The 21,553-nt window shown below is 32.3% G+C and overlaps 1 protein-coding gene across 1 annotated transcript; it reads left to right on the top strand.

Annotated features, from left to right (window-relative positions):
• The first annotated feature begins 13,643 nt into the window (after positions 1-13,643).
• Positions 13,644-14,925, top strand: LOC118028871 (uncharacterized). Its single transcript, XM_035032605.2, has 3 exons — positions 13,644-13,979; positions 14,132-14,195; positions 14,665-14,925. The coding sequence occupies exons 1-3, from the start codon at positions 13,692-13,694 to the stop codon at positions 14,832-14,834; spliced, it is 522 nt and encodes a 173-aa protein (XP_034888496.1). The 5' UTR covers positions 13,644-13,691; the 3' UTR covers positions 14,835-14,925.
• Positions 14,926-21,553: the final 6,628 nt, after the last annotated feature.

The following is a 21,553-nucleotide window of genomic DNA, read 5'->3' as shown; positions in this document are numbered from 1 at the left end:
GATGAGAACGAAGACACAAGTGTGCGAGATGAAGTCTTTCAAGTTCGTGAGTTGGTTAAACCATATCGAGTTGCTCCTTCGATTGAATTGGAAGAAAATTCAAATTTTCGAGTTCTCGATGATAGTCTTGTTGATATTGACGGAGAGGAGTTGAATGTTGTTCTCAGCTCTAGCGGACAAGCAAATGTCGATGAAGAAGATGATATCCATATTGAAGATTGCGATGAAGATGATGACAATTCAATTGACGAGGAAGAAGAAGAAAATTCCGACTAATTATGAAAATGAAGCCCTATGTAAAAACATTTGTCTCATGTAATTTAGATTATTGATGATGTATTTTGTAAAACAAAATATTTACTGTTTAAGCAATGTGGTTATTGTGTTTATGTGATGGACAGTTTATCAGTTAAGTTTCTGCAGGAAGGTAAACAGGCAATACAAAGACAACCTTTCCTGCATCATGCAATCTTACCGACGGATAGTGATCCGTCGGTATCTCACAGAGAGTTCGAAATTAATTACGCGAAATGCCACCACCACCGACGACATTACCGACGGCTTCACCGACACATACACCGACGGATTATAGTCCGTCGGTATCTCACAGAGAGTTCGAAAATATTTACAACAAAATGCCACAATCACCGACGTCCATACCGACGGATATTTATCCGTCGGTATCTCACAGAGAGTTCGAAAATATTTACAACAAAATGCCACAATCACCGACGTCCATACCGACGGATAATCATCCGTCGGTACCTCACAGAGAATTCGAAAATATTTACAACAAATGCCACCAACACCTAATTACCGACGGAGTAGGTCCGTCGGTAATTTGTCGGTTACACATATTACCGACAGAATTATTGACAGACCGCGCGTTTTCCAAAGTGCGTTAATTGTGCCTCTGAACTTGTCAGATTACCGACGGAATCACCGACGGACTACGAAAAATTTGGAGGGCTTTTAAAAATTCGGAGCGAAATTCGAAAAATACCGACAGAATTTTTACCTGTTACCGACGGAATTTTACCCTTTTACCGACGGAGGTGAAGTCCGTCGGTGATTCCGTCGGTAAAATTGACCTATAAGTTCCAGCCCCGCCGCTTCGCCTCATTTTTTCTTCTTCTCTCCGCCGCTTCGCTTCTCCTCCGTTTTTCACCTTAGATTTTTCATTTTTTTCACCTCAATCCTTAAACACTTTCACCTTTAATCTCTAGCAAGATTTGGTGTTGTAAATCTTCATTATATTAAAAGGTATGTGTTTTTTTTCTAATTTATTTTATTTTATTTTATTTTTAGTTGTTTTTATTTTTGTTGTGTTGGTGTTTTTTGTTGCAATGTAGATAAAGTTTTGAATTTGACACATTATTAAGGTATGTATATTTCGTTCCTTTTTTTTTTTTTGAATTTTTTGAATATTTTTTGGATTTGTTGAATATTTATGAATTTAATTGTTGAATAATTGAATTTAATTGTTGAATTTATTGAATATTTTTTGTTGTTGTGTTGTTAGAATTGTTATTAGTTAATTTAACTTAGAATTAGTTAAAGTTGAATATTTGAATATTTTTTGAATATTTTTTGCATTTGTTGAATATTTGTGAATTTAATTGTTGAATAATTGAATTTAATTGTTGAATTTATTGAATATTTTTTGTTGTTGTGTTGTTAGAATTGTTATTAGTTAATTTAACTTAGAATTAGTTAAAGTTGAATATTTGAATAATTTTTGAATTTGTTGAATATTTGTGAATTTAATTGTTGAATTTATTGAATATTTTTTGTTGTTGTGTTGTTAGAATTGTTATTAGTTAATTTAACTTAGAATTAGTTAAAGTTGAATATTTGAATATTTTTTGAATAATTTTTGAATTTGTTGAATATTTGTGAATTTAATTGTTGAATTTATTGAATATTTTTTGTTGTTGTGTTGTTAGAATTGTTATTAGTTAATTTAACTTAGAATTAGTTAAAGTTGAATATTTGAATATTTTTTGAATTTTTTGAATTATAATTGTTAATATTGAATTGTAATGATTAATTTGTTGAATTATAATTTGTTGAATTTATTGAATATATTTTTTGTCATATTTTTTATTGTTTTGAATTTATTGAATTGTAAGGATTAATAGTTGAATATGTTGGAATAATTAGTATAGATTGGTTCGATTGGTTGTGGCTATTGTTAATATTTGCAGGTTTGTGGATTTGGGTAGTATCCAGTATAGGGGAGGTGCTGCCGATTTTTTTTTAACTTTTGAATTTTATTATACAATTATTAATATAAAATTGTTTAGATGTGCAAAATGAAAACCAGAGCTGGTCGTCTAGTCGAATCAAGTTCGTCTAGCAGCGATGATGATGTTTCCTTAGGTGCCTCTCAAGAAGAGGCACCTACACCACCTGCGCCGTCAACCGATGCTACCTCTTCCAGCGATGTTTCACATCGCAGACGCGGCATGCCTTCGAAGCGGAATCAATTTACCCGCCAGTTCGAGGCACAGTGGAAGGACGATCTTTCAATGTAAGTTTGTTAATGTTTTAGTTTTTTTTATATAAAAAAAACAAATTTAAAACATAATTTATGAAGTAATCACAAATTAATTTCATTTCTTTTCAGGTTCACAAACATTGAGGCCGCCCGATTAATATCATCGGCGTTTAAAGCGTCGATGGAGATTCCATTGTTTCAATGGAGTCAGATATCCAGACATCCTGAATGGATGCCTCAAATCAATGCATGGTTTCGTAGATTTGAGGTTCGTGTTAATATATAATTTTCAGCTTATTTCTAATAAATTCAAGTTCTAATTGTAAATAATTTATTAACATTTTAAAAGATTATTTTTTTTATATACAGCATCGATTCTGCTGGGACGATGAACATGACAGTGTTGTGAGGAGGGTGTGGGAAAATCACGCGGCAATTAGGTAACATCGAAAACAATACGACTTTTTTTTACATAATTATTTATGTTTTGAAATGTAATTTTTTCGTGCGTGAATTAGGTTGCGTGATTTTTGGTATGACGCCCAGAAAAAAGCAAAAAAAACAGCGAGGGATAAGGGGTTACAAGGCTGGAACGATATTGCGGTTTGGAGGGATTTCAAACCAATATACATCCCGGAAGATATATGGCCGCACTATCTTCAGCACGTGACGTCTGAGCGGTTCACTCGACGCTCATAGTCCGGTGCCGGCAACCGGAATCGGCAAATTCATGGCTCGGTTACAACGCACACCGGCGGCTCCGTTCCGTTTGCTGCACATGCGAAACGGATGGTAAGATTAATTTAAATGAAATATATCGTTCAATTAATTTGTTGTTAATACATTTGTTTCATTATATATAGGCTACGTCTCTTGGACGTGAGCCGAGCCCTATGGAGCTGTTTGTGGAGACGCACGTGCGGAGTCATGACCGCCAAAAGGGGACGCAACAGTTCGTTGACAACCGTGCTCAACAGTTTGTGGTGTGTTTGTTCAACCATTTTATTTTATAAGTTATTATCATGTTTATTGAATTGAATATGATTATTTTTTTTTTCAGGAGACCTATAATAATCAGTTGAGGGAGAGATACGGGGATGATCCTTCAACCCATCCGGAATTCGATCCGGATTTGTGGATGGAGGCTGGATCGTCAGGTGGACCCGATAAAAATCGGGTTTACGGGCTCTCCAACACTACCACTGCCAAGTTGCGGTCAACCGGTACTGCTTCAACCGGTGGGAGCTCCCAATCTGTATCGAGCTCTCAATCTAAGGAGTTTGTGGTCTTGCAGCAAAGGTGCGACCACCTATCAGAGGCGTACACACAACTCAAAGAAGAGCAAAGATTGGCGAACGAACAACACAGATTGGCGGACGAACAACGCAGAGCAGAGTCTGAACAACAAAGAGCGGCCTATGAAGAGCTTCGTCAAATGGTCATGAACATGACACAAGGTGGAACATGTGCGCCTAATCCTTTTTGGCCGCCTAACCCCCACCCTCCTCCTCCTCCTCCTCCTCCTCCACCTTTATATTAATTGTTTTTTTTTTAAACACATTCATTTTGTAATGAATATTATTTAACTTTGAGTTTTTGTTGCTTAATATAAATTTTATTTGCATAATTGGTTTGTATTACTATTAATTTATATTATTTTTTCTAAATAATTAAAAAAAATTACACAGGGATTTACCGACGGAAAAAATCCGTCGGCATTGGACACCCATCATCGACATATTCACCGACGGAAATAATTCGTCGGCATTGGACAGTGTCTGCGGTATTCCATCCCATCACCGACAGAAATAATCCGTCGGTATAAAAATACCGACGAATTTACAGACGGATTTATTCGGTCGGTATGAAATATCACCGACACTTTTGCCGACGGATATAGTCCGTCGGTATTTACATAACACCGACGGAAAATATTTCGTCGGTATATTCCAAGCGGGAAACTTTTTTTTTTTGGCGCGCACGGTCCGTCGGTAAAACCGTCGGTAAATGTTTTTTTTGTATTACCGACCGATATAGCAACAGAATGTGGAATCACCGACAAAAGGTATTCCGACGGGAGTATTCCGTCGGTAATATAGTCGGTAAATACTTTACCGACGAACGTTCTATCACACACCGACGGAATATTTCCGTCGGTAAAACTGTGAAATCTTGTAGTGGAAAAGCGTATGTATGGCTTGATAGCTTCTATACTTGTTCTTCTATCTTTTATTGTTTTAGTGAGTGTGTGACATTAAGTGCAAAATGTTTTTTTTGGTTAAAATTATATCAAAGTAATATATGTTTTCAGATTTTTTTTTTATTTTTAACATCAACACATTAAAACTATCAAAAAAACTTTTAAAAATATCAATGTAATACTTTTTCAAGTTAAAAAATGATAAAAAGCACTCAAAAGCGAAAGCAGAAGTGCATTTAAACACACTATTATCTCATTATATTAAAAATCACCATGTATTTTACCTTTATTTTTAAAGAAAAAACACAATTTACATTTTAAAACAACTTAATTTTCTAATTTAAATGAAATGGTAATCTACTTTCATTCTAGTATAATATAATATAAATATCTACAAATCCTTAAAAACTCAAATAAAAATTTAACCTAGTGTTTTTAATCAATTTGTTGAAGCCAAAAAGGATATGTTTAAGACAACTTGGTGATTGTTCTTGTAGATTCATTTTTCAATCTTGGGTGGTTGTCAAACTTTTTTTAAAAAGGAATGGTTGGTGGGTTAGCTAAAAAAGTTATAAAGTGGTGACCTTCGACATGAGAGATGAGGGTAAGTTTCTAGGACATCTTCTCTTATTGGTTTTGTTGAAATCAATGATGTTTTTGCTGTTTGTAAATGGGGTTTGTGAGAATTTGTCTTTTATAGGTTTTAATTGATTTGTTTCTTTATAATCACACCTTTTGTCTTTCTAACAATCCCCACCACAACTCAATCACTTCATTAACAATGCAATCCTCCTTTAACAACCAAACCATTTTATCCTTTTGAATCACACATGCCCCAATCACTCACTGTCATAAATGAGTAGAGAAGAAGAAGAAGAATACGTTGGAAATTTGAATGTAAATATCATGATTGTTGCAAGTCAAACCTATGTTATGCATCATTTTGCTAAGCTAATTGTCTTATACACACCATTTTCACTAAACCTGCAACTCACCGTTTCACTCAACCTTTTGTGCACTATTTGGTAGTTGGTGTCACGCATCGTTTAGCTTTCTCTATAAATGGAATGAGAAGACAAAGCTAGTTATATCTTTTTTTCTTGGAAACAATACGAGCTGTTATATATGATAGTTGTAACAAAATAGAAAAGCATGGAAAAATGAACCCAAAATATGAGTAAATGAAAGAGTTGGATTAAGTGAATCTCTTTATAGCTCTTTCCCAATGTTTTCTGTTTACAACTTCTACTATTGATTTTTCCTAAGTTGAGTGTTGTGTGTATATGTGAAAACTTCATATAAATTTTAGTATTTCACTACATTGTTAATTGGTGATATATCCATTTCACTTGCAACAAGTGGTATCATAGTAGACCTTCCACAAACCCTAAGCATGGCATTTGACACTTAAGCAGCTGATCTAAAATGATTGGAGGATTCCTTTGATGTTGTGAAAAAGAAACCAGCCTGAAGCATAAGCATTTGGTTAATCTGTTGAAGGAACAAAGTTAGAAACTAGATTATACCATAAAAAGTTATGAAGCTCAGATTGGAGATATAAGGAACCTAATTGGGGGCATGGCACATCAGGTGAAGTTCATCTTACATAAGTTTTCTCAAACTCCAGGGAGTTCCAACTAAGAAAAAGACAAACATACTTTTATTCAATAAGAGTCAGATTATAAGGCAAGTCTTGTGAATGAAGAAAGAACTTATGCCTACAAGGTAAACATACCTAAATATCGCTTTCCAATATTTAAGGAAGAAGATGTGCATAAATGGCAAGATAAATGTGTATAGTATTTTAAGATAAAAGGGATTGAAGATTCTAAGAAACTGAAAATTGCATCTTATTACTTAGATGACATTGCTCTTTACTGACATCAAAATTTCATGAGGAGTTTAAGGGACCAAAAAGTGAGTTGGGAGGAGTATGTAAAAGCTATTTGTTATGGGTTTGAGGGTAGAAAGACCCTCTAAAAGAACTAATAGATTTGAAACAAATTTGGGAACAAGGCTGAGATTAGTGAGAAACAAGCCTTGGTGGTTTTTCTAGGAGTTTTTAAAGAAGAGATTAAAAACATAGTAAAGATGTTTGAATCCGAAACCCTCAATAATGCCTATAACCTATCAAGACTACAAGTTAACACCTTAGCTTATAGAAAGTCCTTAAGATATTCTAGCAAACTTTCAAACCCTATCAATAATCACTCTAATTCAGCCAGAAATACACTACCACTAAACACCACGAAGAATCTTTTCACCCCAAAAACTAGCTTACCTAAGCCTAATCTTACCAACTAGACAACTAATCTAACCCTAAACAACAAAAACCGTGTTAAGCATATCAAGTCCACCAAGAACTAGGAATTTAAAGAAGGGAGATTAAAAGGCTTATGTTTTTTGTGCGAGATGAAAAATTTGTTCATGGTCATAAATGTAAGAATAAGAGGTTGTGTTCCTTAAAATTATGGAAGAAGATGGTGAGGTTACTGAAGAGGATGATCAAGGAGAAGAGGTTAACACAAGGGAGGTTATGTTAGTTTAATATGTCATGTAGCCAATCGATTGGTTACATGTGGCATTATTATATTCATATAAATACATATTTATTATTAATAAAGGCTTTATTTATCTTTAATATTCATATAATATTAGATTAATGAATCTAATATTTGATTTATGAATCTAGAGTAAAGATAAAGTTCATAGGATAAAAATGTTTTGTAAAGGAAATTATAAAGTGATTATAATTATAAAATTCTTATTGCATCAAAGCATTATTTCTAAAATATTATTAGTCGATTCTCTCTTAGATACTGGACATTTATTAGAACCGTAGAGATTGGTATATATTATGTTCTTTCCTTTATGAAATAAAACAATTGTTCTTATAAGTTGGAGTATAACGTATACCTATAACTAATTTATAGGTGTTTGTCATAAGACATGTTTACTGAATGACTCGCATGACAATTCAATATAGAGATATCACATGTGTCTATGAAAAGGCTCATGTGACGGTTGTGTAAGTGATCCTTTAACTTGATATCACTAAGTTGTTTGATATAGGGAGTGTTATGTTTTGATTTTGTTACATGTTATCTTGGTAAAGGTAAAACATGGACAGACATTGGATATAACATAGACTATATGAAGGTATTTGAGTGATCAAGAGAGGATCCATCACCTTAGATAAATTAGAGAAAATGTTTCACATGTTCTCAAATAGTATTGATTATTAAATCATTACTCAAGGTGGAACGAGATTTGAAAGAGTTTCAAATCTTATTCAAATAATCAATGACTATAATGTTGCAAACAAATATGATTTAAAATGATAGACACAATTCATGCTAAAATGTCTAAATTGAAACATTATTGATGAAAGTGATACTAATTATACTAAGAAATCGATCATTGAAATATCAATTCAAACCATTTATGACTTTCCTAATATTTTAAGGATCATGACATATTGTTAGACGGTATACTTAATTTTGAAATATAAATTAATCAATTATTAAATTGATAATAAATTAAATTATTTAATTCTATTTATTTGGAATTATAATTTATATTTAGACCAACATATTAGGAATCTAATGGGTCACACACATTAAGAACCATTAATTATGAATTAAACTGGGATAATTAATTAAGTGTGACTTAATTGAAAATAATTTTAGAAATTAAGCATTAGGATGTATTTAATTCATGGATTGTAATTCTAGTCCTAGAATAATCAAATAGGGACTTGATTGATAAAATTTCTAAAATTATCCTTAAATAATATATGGATATTATTTAAAGAGCAAATAGATATTTTGTCATTTATAAGATTTTTAGAATTCCCTATAAATATAAAATTATACCTCTTATTTTGATGAGATTATTTGTTAGAAAGAAAACCTATGTAAGTTACAAAATAAAAAGCTAGCACTCTATACATAATAATCTCTCTCTTCTAAATAGGAATTTAGGAGATTTTTTTAGTAGTGGCTCATGTGGATTACAGTTGTATGCCAGACAATTGGATGACTTGTGATTTGCGACAACTTAGCCTTTAAGAAATTATTCAAAACCAAAAAAATATATATCTTCAAGTAATAAATCTCTAAACTTCTCTAGATCTATCTAACAGGGATCATAGGGACTCCCAAATAATTTTATTTTATTATTTCTACTATATGTATGATATTCAGGAACCTAACAAGTTATATCCTATATATCTTTGAATGCCTTAGAAAGAATCGTGAGGTTTCAAATCATGAAGGTTGCTGGTAAGATTAAGAAACAAACCTTGTATATTCTAGTTAACTCAAGAAGTACCCACAACTTCCTCAACACATTCATGGCTCTTAAACTATAGTGTAAGTTAACTACTATCAAGCCAATGATAATGCAAATTGTTAATGGGGAGAAAATGGTCTACAACTCAGTTTGCAAGAGACTCAGATGAAAAATGCAGGGAGTATGTTTTACGGAAAATGTTTTTATTATTGAGTTGTATAATTATAGCATGGTATTAGGTGTTCAATGGATGTCAATATTGGGGGGATATTTTGTGTAACTATAAGCATATGTGGATGTCTTTTAATTGAGAGGGATAAATAGAACTCCTCAAAAGAGAAAATCAAGTTAAATTTAAAACTATCAAGTTTGAACAACCAAGCTTCTTAGTGGAAAATCATAAACAAGAGGCAATATATCACCTATATAGTTTGAGAATCCTAGAGAAGCATAAACACTTCATTAGTTCAATGATAGCTCAGCTTCCTCAAAATCAAAACAATGATGTTATCCTACAGTCATTGCTGGAAACTTATCAGGATTTGTTCCAAGAACCAAAGGGGCTTCCACCCCTAAGAGCTCATGATCATGCTATTTTTGTCAAGCAGTGAATCTAAAAGCCTATAGATATTTAAGGCTACAAAAAAATGTGTTGAAGAATATAGTGATAAAGATGTTGGAAGGTGGCACTATCAAACCAAGTAACAGTCCATTTGCTTCCTTAGTGATTCTTGTCAAGAGAAGGACTCAACCTAGAGGTTTTGTGTAGACTACAGAGACTTGAACAAGCTCATTATAAAAGACAAATACTATATTTCAATGATGGAATAATTGTTAGAAGAACTAATGGATGTAGTTGTGTTCTCTGAGATTGACCTCGGGTCTGGATACTATCATATCATAATGGCACCAGGAGAGAAATTCAAGATAGCTTTTAGAACATACATTGGTCACTATAAGTTCCTAGCTATACCCTTTAGGCTAACAAAAGCCCTAGCTATGTTTTAGAGCTTAATAAATGAGATTTTTAAAGAACATTTAAAGAAATTCATTTTGGTGTTCTTTGATGATAATTTGGCGTGTTGGTACAAACACCTAAGAACTGTTTTTGAGTTAATAAGGGCACATCAATTGGTTATTAAGGCTAGTAAAAGTAATTTTTGCAGTGAGTAAGTTGAGTACTTAGGCCATATTATTTTTAAAAAAAGGGGTAGCTACTGACCCTCACAAAATACAAGCTATAGTTGATTAGCCATTACCAAATAACTTAAAGCAATTGAGTGATTTTTTGAAGGATGACAGGTTACTATATCAGGTTTATTAAAGGTTTTAGGGTCATTTGCAAGTCACTGACACAATTGTTAAGAAAGGATGCAATTGCATTGAATGAATAGGCTAAAAAGGCATTTAATCAGCTGAAAAAACTTATGAAAAATTCCCTAGTACTAACCTTATCTAACTTGAACAAAATATTTTATGGTAAAAACATATGCTTCTTTGATTGGAATGGGAATAGTTCTTATACAAGAAAGGCATATAATTAATTTATTAGTAATTCAATAGGTCTTAAACAACAAACTATGTTAGTATATGAGAGGTAGATGATAAATATCCTATGCAGTTACTAAGTGGAAGCATTATTTGTAAGGAAGGCACTTTAAAATCTGCATAGACCATACGAGTCTTAAGTATTTTCTACACCAGAAAATGGCCACCCTCATTCAACATCTATGGCTTATCAAACTCCTAGGATATGACTACGAGATAGAGTATAGAAAAGAAAAATAAAATATAGCAGTAAACACCTTTTCTAAGATCTCTAGCAAGGAACTTTATACATTGAATGTGTCTACCATCTTCACCAGTATTATGGAAGAAATCAGAAGATCGTGGGAAAAGGATTATTTTATGCAAGAAATCATTCAAGATATGAGAAGATCTATAGACTCACATCCCAGCTATACTTGGGTCAATGGTCACCTTAACAAGAAAAGAAAGGTGGTGGTAGGTCTGAATTGCAAAATAAATTGATCTTATTGTATCATTATATCATTGTATCAATGTTCAGTAATGAGGGCATTCTAGGATGACATTTACTTTTAAAAAGGTGGGAGGTTTATTTTATTGGAATGGGCAACAAAAGCATATTCAACAGTTTGTACATGAATACACCATTTGTCAAAAGAATAAATATGAGAATGTGGCTACTCCTGGACTCTTACAACCCTTACATATTCCATATGCTCCATTTATTTATACTAGTTTGGACTTTATAGAAGAATCAACATCTATAGTGAGTGACAAAGATCTAGTGTTTTATAGAAGATTTTGGAAGGAGATGTTCAGCATTCAAATGTCAACTTATTCTACTTTTCTGCTTACCATCCACATACTGATGGACAGACTGGGATAGTTAACAAATGCATTAAAAATTACTTAAAATGCATGACTAGAAATTATCCAAAACAGTGGGTGAGATGGTTATCTTTAGCATAATGGCGATACAACACCAATTTTCACTCTACTACTAAACTGACACGATATGACTGTATGAATTTCCTCCTCTAATACATATTCCTTATTTTCCTAAGAATTTTGTAGTAAAATCAGTTGATGAAGCATTAATTAGGAGAGAATACATGATTAAAAGGGTCAGGTTCACCTTCAATATGCACGAAAAAGAATGACATAATTAGCAAACCAATAGAGAAGTGAAATATGCTTTCCAGGAGGAGATTATGTATATTTAATGCTACAACCTTATAAGCAACAATCAATAATTTAGAGATCAATATAAAAAGTTAGCCGCTAAGTTCTTTGAGCCTTACCATGTGATTGACAAGATTGGCAATATGGCATACAAGCTAGAATTGTCATCCTCAATTATAACTCATCTCATCTTTCATGTGTCCTAGCTTAAGAAACACATGGGTAATCATGCGATGCAAATTGCCCTCCTAGTCTTTTCCCAAGCACCTGACCTCTACCCACAAACTATATTAGATAGACAAATTGCATAGAAAAAGAAAAAAGTTGTGATCCGAGTTCTAGTTCACTTGAAGGGACTACCACCATTTGATGCCACTTAGGAGTTCACATATGAATTGGCATCACATTTTCCATAGTTCAACCTTAAGAACAAGGAATTTTTCTTAGAAGAGAATTGTCATGAGTGACTAGAGAATAAGAAGAAGAATACGTTGGCAATTTGAATTTAAATATAATGACCATTGCAAGCTAAGCCTATGTTGCACACCATTTTACTAAGCTAATTGTCTCATGCGCTCTGTTTTGCTAAACCTATAACTCACCGTTTCACTGAGCCTTCTGTGCACTGTTTGGTAATTAGTGTTGCACACCGTTTAACTTTCTCAAGAACTAGAAAAAGAAAATAGTACATGGTATTTATTTCCTCTTTTCTTGGAAACAACACGAGTTGTTATATAAGGCAGTTGTAATGGAATGGAAAAGTATAGAAAAATAAACCTAAAAGATGAGTAAATGACAAAGTTGGATTCAGTTGAATCTCTCTAACTATTTCCCAATATTTTCTATTTAAATTTCTACTATTGATTTTTCCTTAATTAAATGGTATGAGTGTGAAATCTTCATTTAAATTCTAATATTCCATTGGATACATTGTTAATTAACAACAGTGATATTTGCAACACTTACTTGTCAATCTAATTAAGGAACCCAAAAGAAAATCTCAACATCAATGGGTTTATTATTAGTCAATAAAAAAGAGAAGTTAGACATAGATGAGCTATGAAAATGGGGAATAAAAGGGTGAAATGGGGGGAGATGAAGGGTGTGTTTGAGATTGTAGTAGAGGTGATGGTTTAAAGTGTTTTTCATTTATAAATACATCAAAATAAAGTTTTTTTATTTTTTAAAAATTATTTTAACATTAGTATATCAAAAAATTCTAAAAACATGAAAAAAAAATATTTTAAGCAAAAAAATCAAAATTCAAGAAAGCACGATTTGCACCGCATTTCTAACCAAGCTGAAAATCAAGGACAATGGTCAGAGCAGAGAATGGTTTAGAAACAACTTTGAAATAGGTTAAAGATTTGATGGGAAGTCTTGAAAGGATGACAGTTAGGGTTTCCTGGGGTAAAGTTTTGGTTTGTTGGGTTTGGATGGCCGGATTCTAGAGAGGAGAAAAGGGTGAGGATTAAATCGTAGAAGAAAAAATACTTTTCAAATGCCAACCTCTGCATTAAATCTTGTTGTGTGGTTGCTATTCAATAAGGAATGAATTATTACCAGGAATTTGGTGTTCTTTGAATCATCGAAAAGATAACAAGACACATGCAAAATCCTAATCCTTGCTAACCACTAATATTTGATTTTATAATGATATTTTTCACGTACACACAAACACATGTGCTTAGAGAGAGATTCTGCTTTCATTTTCATAGAAGAGAGGAAACAATTTGGTTAGTAGATACTTAATAAAATAATTCACATCTTTGAGCAGCAAAGTGCAAAACTCCTCTCATTTTTGTTCGTTTGGCAATGGGCCACGTAGTTTTACTCTGACCACCAAGTCTTTTGAGTGGCAGCCATTCCACGCGCAGTTTGCACTTTGCTGTAAATAAGTGGCTCTGCTAAGCAGACCAGACAAAGCCACACTGAGATATAAAGGCAACCTTCATAGCTGTGGAATGGGATACAATTCAGAAAAGAAAAATGGGACTCAGAACTCTTCCTTTGTCACCTTCACGGAACTGTTTCCCTCCACATGTTGGTGTAGCTCAGAACCTGTCTAACTATAGGCCTAACAAGAGCTTCAACTTCAAAATCTCAGCTAAAACAGAGAGTGGTAACGAGGAAGAGCCCAAGAAGAGCAAGCAATCTTTGTTTAGCAGTGTAGCTGAAGCTCTAGATTTCTCTCAAGTTCGGTCTGCCAAGGATGCCGAGCTTCTGGAGGAGGCTAGAGAAAACACCAGTTCTGGTGGCAGAATGACAAGGGAACAGGTATTGTAACATTTCTCACTCAAAATGCATTGCACGATACGCAGCTTGTAGTTGGTACAAGAGATTTAGTATTGGTTCATCGTAGATAGTTTGGATTTAATGAACAGTCCATGTTGTGTAGTGTATGGTGACTGGTTTCTAATTATCTGCAGTATGGTGCTCTTAGAAGAAAAATCGGAGGGACATACAAGGATTTCTTTAAATCCTACGTTGATGGTATGTTTCTTTTCATTTTGGAATTCATTTTTTTGTTCAGATTTTATCATCATATTTCTTCAAGGAGAATTGAACCAAACTGAGTAAAAGAATGCAAGAAGGTCACGGTTCTGCATCTGTTCTTGGTTCACTTTTTTCCACGCTTCAATTTCTTACCTGCACGCCAACAATTACCATTTTCATCACCAGAACTAATGCATGAAGTGCCTGCCACTCAAGATTAAAGAAAAATTTATAATTAAATCGGACAGATTATCAGCAATGGGGACTTTTTCTTTTTTCTGCAGATAACTATGTTAAATTATAGCTATGTTGCTGTGTGGACCTAAATTATGTGCTATATATATAATATCCTTTCATCTTCTTGCATCTTAAACGAAAACGGCTCTTGTATCTTAAATCACAACTCCAAACACCTCGTATGATAAATTACACTAAATCACTAATTTTATTTATATCATGAAATCAGTGGACGGGCAATATGTTGAAGAAGGCTGGGTCGACAAAACGTGCAAGGTCTGTAAGAAAGATACTAGCGGTGATCCAAGGCAGGTGGACAAGTTGGGAAGATATGTTCATGTAGAATGCATGGAGAAGGCCAACTCTGGAAACTTTTTCACCAGACTTTTCTCAGGATGAGAGGGGATGGTACTGAGTGAATTTTTCTTTCAATAGTTATGGATATTGCCTTGTATTATAGACTCATAATGAAGCAATTTATTTATATGTCTGAACCATCTTCCTCTTGGCTGTGAAGTGAGAATCAAATTTTCACATATCCCAATTAAAGAGACGCTTCATAATCATTGATGGTAAAAGTGAACCTAAATGTCATTATTTCTGTAGCAGCTGAGCTTTCATTCAAATGCAACAGAGAAGGGGGAGCATTCAAACAATTTTTGCTTGCTGTATATGATAATGCAGGGACTCCAAGCACTGCTAGCTAAAGGAAAAACTTGATCTCGCTGCTACGCGAGTATGTCGATGGGTTTGCCTAGTCCTAGCTGAATCATCAAATGAAGTTAAATATAAAGAAACTTTGATTTGTTTCCGCAGTCAGAATTGTGGAGTATACAAATACCTGCAAGCGCAGAATGCAACCTGTGAAGAACATGAATTGCTTGAGCAATAATATTGCATTTAAGAACATTACATTATGTTGCTCATTGTCTCTTGCATCAATTTGGCTCATATTTGCATCAATCTGTCGCTTCTCACTCTTTTTCACCATTGGAACAATCTTTGCAGGTTAGTAAAACTCCAGTAACTTGATCCTGTGAAATATTTAGTTCTGTGTGATTATGCAGCATGTGCTGTTATGCTATTATCCTGGTAGAGGCCTCTGCCTTCTCATATTCCACTCTCTGATGATAAAATGCAAGAAATGAGCTTCTAATTATGAGTTATTTCACAATGAACTAAATACGATTGAGCTCTGATTAAGTCTAATCTTCACAAATTTATTACTCCAAGCTGCCTGTTGAAAGCCTTGCCCGGCTCTCGGAGCCAATTGAGCCCCGCCATATTTTTGGTGTTGATTAGAAACCTGGACCAGAGGGCACTGGTCCACACTCAACAGCAATACTTTTAGTATAGTATAAATAGATCATTAGCGGTGCACCGTGGATTAGGTTAATTTTTTTTATCATAAAAAAAAAATGTTTAGATGACGGCCGCCATTTAAAAAAAAAAGAAAGAAAAATCTGAAACTACACTAAAGTTATTGATTTAAATTGATTCAATAAATTTGTTTAAATTAATAATATAATTTAAAAAATATGCATCAATAGTAAATAAAACAAATAAAAAAAATAGCAATAATTAACTTAAGAAAATAATACTCTAGAGAAGAATAAAGAAAAACCAATTAAAGACTTATCATCACTCTTTTTTTTGACACCACCTCACAACCAGGAAGAGCTCATTAAGACGTTTCTAACTCCATAACAAAGATTGTACAGCAACAGTGAAAGAGGTTTACACATGCTATCAGAGCAGCAACTCGAAGAGCAAACCAAAATAAATTTATCATAAAGTAAGCATCTCATAGTTATATTTAACTAATTAATTTAGTTTAATTCAAAAAACAAAATTCTTTTTGAAAAAAAAGTTCAATTTAAACATAAAATGACAAACAAAAAAAATCCAAGATGACCGTATCATTTTTAAAATTAGTGAAGATCCTATATAACACAAATAAAAAAAAAGGAGTCTGGTCTCTAATTAAATAAATATTAAAAAATAAAATTGAAAAAACTTGAGATTAAGAAAAGAAAAAACAAGCAAACCTAGGTAAATCTTCTAAACCTGGATTAATCTCTTGAACTTGTAAACTATGAAATCCTAAACTTGAACTCAATAAAAAACAAAAGAGCTTATTCCCTAACTAATTTAATTTTGAATGATAAAATTAAAAAAAAAATATATAGTTTTATAAATTATCTCAAATAAAACAAATAATAAATTTTGATAAGTTTAAGAAATTTTTTTCAAAGTAAAAAAAATAATAATAGCAGTAAAAAATGAGAATTAAATTTGATAGGTAAAAAACTAAAGGAGGATGAAACCGTTAAAAAATTATTTTAAAAATTATCTCAAATAAAACAAATAAAAAAAAATAGAGACCAAATATGATATATATAAAAAAAGTTGGAGGATGAAATTGAAAAAAAAAATCTAATTTTATAAATTATTTCAAATAAAACAAATAATAAACAAAAAAACATGGACTAAATCTAAATAAAAAATAAACTTAAAGGTTGCTTTGAGAAATTGAAGGGTCAAATACAGAAATCAAAGAGAAAAGAGAAAGGAAGAAAAAACAAATCGTTGGCATCAAACTGAATGTTCATTGGACATATTATCGCCCAAGGATGGTAGGGCCAACTAGACAATCTTAGTGTTGCCCCTATAAGTCATTGATTGGTTGTCGAATGACCATAGCGCAGGCACCTCCCACCTAACCATTTTGTAAAATAATATTTTATATTTATTAAAATATTAAATTTACCCTTAATAAACTTTGTTATAACAAAAAAACTATGTTGAAAATACATAAAATCCCCTGGATATTAGCTTAATATTTTTTTTATTTGAATGATAATTAAGCCATTTCATTGTGTTGAAAAAAAGGAGAAGAAAAATACTAAAAAGCCTTGAATTCCAGTTTAATATTTTTTATTTATTTTTAAGTGTAATTAAGTTATTTTACTATTATGAAAAAATCAATTTGTCTCAATCATTCTAATAATGATCAATGAATCATGTAGAAAAAGATCGTATTACCCTTATTAGTAAGTTATTTAATTTTGTTTGAGAATAGCAAAATGATGATTTCACTATCTCAATCTATAGATTCATGTCTTTGTTTATAATGAATGACCAAGACTTTTAGTTTTTTTATTTAATGCTAACACACTTACAGTTTCCTCAATTAAGCAATTTTATGGCCCCAATAAAAGTATGTTATGGAATGTTAGGTGACAATATACCATTACCAAAAACACATAATTTCAATGTGCAAATCTCATGGAATTTGATGGATGAGACTTGTGAACAAAATTCCTTAGCATTAGAAAGCTTTATGTCCGTCTAGAATCCAAGTTTTAGTTGGAGTAAAAAATGAGGAAAATGATGAACAATGTAACTCCTATACTGTAGCAAATTATTGGGCTTAGAGATTCATCGGGTCTTACCAGCCTGATATCCAGTTTTGATACATTGCAGTTGGAAATCAAGCTATCCCATTAAATTATACACAAGATATCATCCCAGTAATACAGAACTTGCACAATGTGTTAGTAGGATTGTAGGTGTTCTAATTAAACATAATGTGATTCGATAAATCACCTACATCCACTAAGCAATCAATATTTTTAGAGATTAAATAAAAGATATAAATATACATCCATGGAGGAAGATGATCATATCCACTCAACTTAATCCCCATTCTCTCTCACACACACTGCTACAAGGTTACAGGGGCTACTCCTCTTGCAGCTACTCTCTCTCGTCACATTTCTCTCTTATTTTATACTCATATTATTGCTTTTCATTGCCGCTTATTTATAGGCAAGATTAGCCAGCAAATGGAAGAGCATTCCAACTCATTTTCCTCTTCGATGGCACTAATTATTCCATTAAATTGGTTTGTTAGGTGAGTTGTTAATGGTGGGCTTGTTTTCTCTCTATTATCCTAATAAACTACCACTTGAAGCCCAAAAGGCACTACACTTGTCTTCTATCCTTGAAGACCTTTCGAAGCTCCACACGACTTCAGTTCTTATCATCATGGCTAACTCATGTTTGATCTAAGTTATTGTCACTCAACTAACTCCCATTTGATTTGAGTTATCATCATTTGGCTAACTCTCACTTGATTTCAGTGTTTCATTTAGCCTATGCTTATTATGTATTCTTGAGCATCATCTTGATTGCTTTTTCTTGACATCCTGGTGGGATCTCTCCATCAACATCAAGTTTGATCTCCACTTTCAAGTACGATAGTTATCATCTGAGTATCACAACTTGATTATGAGCTCTCACTCTTTCAAAAGTCTACTCATTTAAAAGTTGACGTCTACCCTTTATTCCACCCTAGAAATCGTGTCTTACTACTTTTTGAGTCTCTCACTCTTAGTCATAAAAGTACAACTAGCTCTCCACCTTTAACTATTGGGGTAACCCATTAAAGGTTTATCTACATATGTTTTTATACTATAAGTATTATAGTGCCATTTTCGAGCTTACCACTCTAACAAATTTCAACTTGTTTCTAGAACCTGCACATGTCTTCTGCTCATACCTAGCATTCGTGTCTTAATGCTCCATAAGTCATCCATTTATTGTCAAGAGAAAAAAATTTTCTACCTTATTAATCTTTAACATAGGGGCAATATCCATGAAAATCAATTTAGTGTTTTTCATAATACTCATCATAGTCATTCCATTGGATATCTATACATTTATCCACTCATATTTTACCGTAACATCAGCTATGGGGTGATCTAAACTTGGGCTTATATCATGGCCTTCATACCTTCTCTTAAGGTGTCTTTACTCATTGTCATGAGATAGCTGCAACCTTTTTTATTTAGAATGTCTCAAAATGGCTTCAAAATTATCTATCATTATGTGTACTTATAGGATAGATTGATGCCATTGTTTATATATAAAGATAAAGCTATGGTATGCTCCTCGCAATCTTTCATCTTAATTTCTATGTTTAAAGTTTATGCACTTTTCATTATCACACTTGCACCTGTTCACTCTGTATGCTAGATAATTTTATTTACATCAATTAGATATTTGGTGTCTTTACCTTTATCATATATGTTTACACCCCCTCAATTAAGCGCATATGCAATAGCTCATCTTTATATCCTTACATCATAAAAAAAGTCTTTGTTATTGTCTTCATCAATAACATAAAGTCTTTTCATTGATGTATTGTTTTACAACCTTATTACAGTCTCTACTCTTGAGCTTTATTAGGACCACTTCAACTTATTTCACTTCTTGTCTCATTACATCACCACATTGGATTCTATGGGTACTCTTACATAATCTTCATATGCCCTTATGTAATTTTTGTTCAATTGGTTTCTCTATATTCCTTGTTTATGCTTGACATTATCTTATCATGTCACAACACATGTTCCAATTAAAATAGTGTATCAATTTTTATCTTTATCTTGTTATATTTCTCTTCCATTATCAATTAATCTCTTTTGTTCTACCCTCGAGAAATCACAATCATTGAATCAAGCTTTTCTAAAGAAATCTCTTACTCCATCAGATCCTTGAACATGAGGAACCCAATTGTTCTTTTATGTCATCATCTTACTAGTTTTCAACTATTTCATTACAAACTACTACATATATCCAAATAGTATTGTATGGGTAATCTTTCAACTAAGTAAGTTTCTAAGAAAGATTAGAAGGGTCACACTGATCCCATTTAAAACTCAATCTCCTAGACAGAACTTTATAAATCATATTTATTGATCATATTATTTTTCTATATATATAACCATTTGCTAGCTCTGTTGCAACTTTCCTTTATAAATGATCTGGAATATCTTGGTTATCTACCTTATTTCTCAACATTTAATGAGACTACCAGTACTTTAAATTTGTCAACATTGATCTTCATTATTTTCCACTTAATAATGATCAGGTGTTTAGAATATCTTACTTTTGCCTTCCTTAAAGGCAAATAAAATTCCCCATTTAGCAATTCAACACACATAATTGGGCTAACATGTATGACTTTTCCTTCTTCATCCCCTTCGACCATCACAATGATCTTTAGATGTCTTCTCATTAAGTAACCTCTCTTATTAAATCACTATTACCACTCTAGTTTAAGTCTCAACAATCAGACCATGCCATTGCATATGAAACAATCAAATTAGCTAGAAACAAGTTTGAAATCATCCAAATCACATTCAAAACAACTAAGACTTGATTAAAACAATTATGTTCTAATGGATGGCCCAGATTTAATCACAAATCTAGTTATATGTAGGATTGGATCTTATCCCTCAGCTCACGGATTGGCTTTTAGCTTGTTAATATGGTTGATGGGATCTACTTTGTTGACATGTCAGCCAGCTAAAGGGTTCGTTAGCACATGTGTTTATTGTCCTATCCACCCTAAGTTGCAAAATGTTAAAAAAAATAAATCTAACAACTTAAGTTTTTGAGTTGAAATAATCTAAATATCAAATAGTTGAGAATCTCAATCTCACCATCTCAATAAATTAATAAAATTAAGTACAATATAGTAGTGATTTTTTTAAATAAGGTTGTTTTTATGACAAGTATAGTTATTTTTACAACCTCGAGTGATATTACATTAGACTATGTGTTGTTCACTCCTAGTAATGTTGTCGTACCTGAAAGCAACTTGAATTATTTCAACTTGTTTGATATCATACTTGATGCATTACATTAGACTATGTTTAATAATAAAAGGAAGACAGGAGCAGCTTCATATAAAAATCTTAAAATGAAACTTGCTTAACTTTGTTTAAGCTTACCAAATGGAGAAACAGTTTCTTAAAAAAAGAAAAATTCAAGGATATAATTTAACAAATTTGTTAGCAATTGTGTTTTTTGAAAAAAAAAATTAATTTTAAAATTAATTAATTTTATGTTTTTTAAATTATTTTAATGTGCTGATATTAAAATTTAATTTAAAAAATTATTATTTTGATATATTTTCAAATAAAAAGTACTTTGAAAAATAATATCTACCATATTTTTCAAATAGATTCTTAAAAAGTATTTAGAAGTGTGATAGTTGTTTCTTTTAAAAGTATTTTTTACTTAGAAATACATTAAAATAATATCAA

This window comes from Populus alba, chromosome 19, assembly GCF_005239225.2.
Source record: "Populus alba chromosome 19, ASM523922v2, whole genome shotgun sequence".
Lineage (NCBI taxonomy): Eukaryota > Viridiplantae > Streptophyta > Magnoliopsida > Malpighiales > Salicaceae > Populus > Populus alba.
Note: the sequence above shows the minus strand (reverse complement) of the source record. Positions and strands in the feature narration are given on the sequence as shown.

Coding starts and splice junctions, on each gene's coding strand:
- LOC118028871 (XM_035032605.2), top strand. CDS start 13,692: ATGGGACTCAGAACTCTTCCTTTGTCACCTTCACGGAACTGTTTCCCT. Junction 13,980..14,131: donor GCAGAATGACAAGGGAACAG/GTATTGTAACAT, acceptor AATTATCTGCAG/TATGGTGCTCTTAGAAGAAA. Junction 14,196..14,664: donor CTTTAAATCCTACGTTGATG/GTATGTTTCTTT, acceptor TCATGAAATCAG/TGGACGGGCAATATGTTGAA.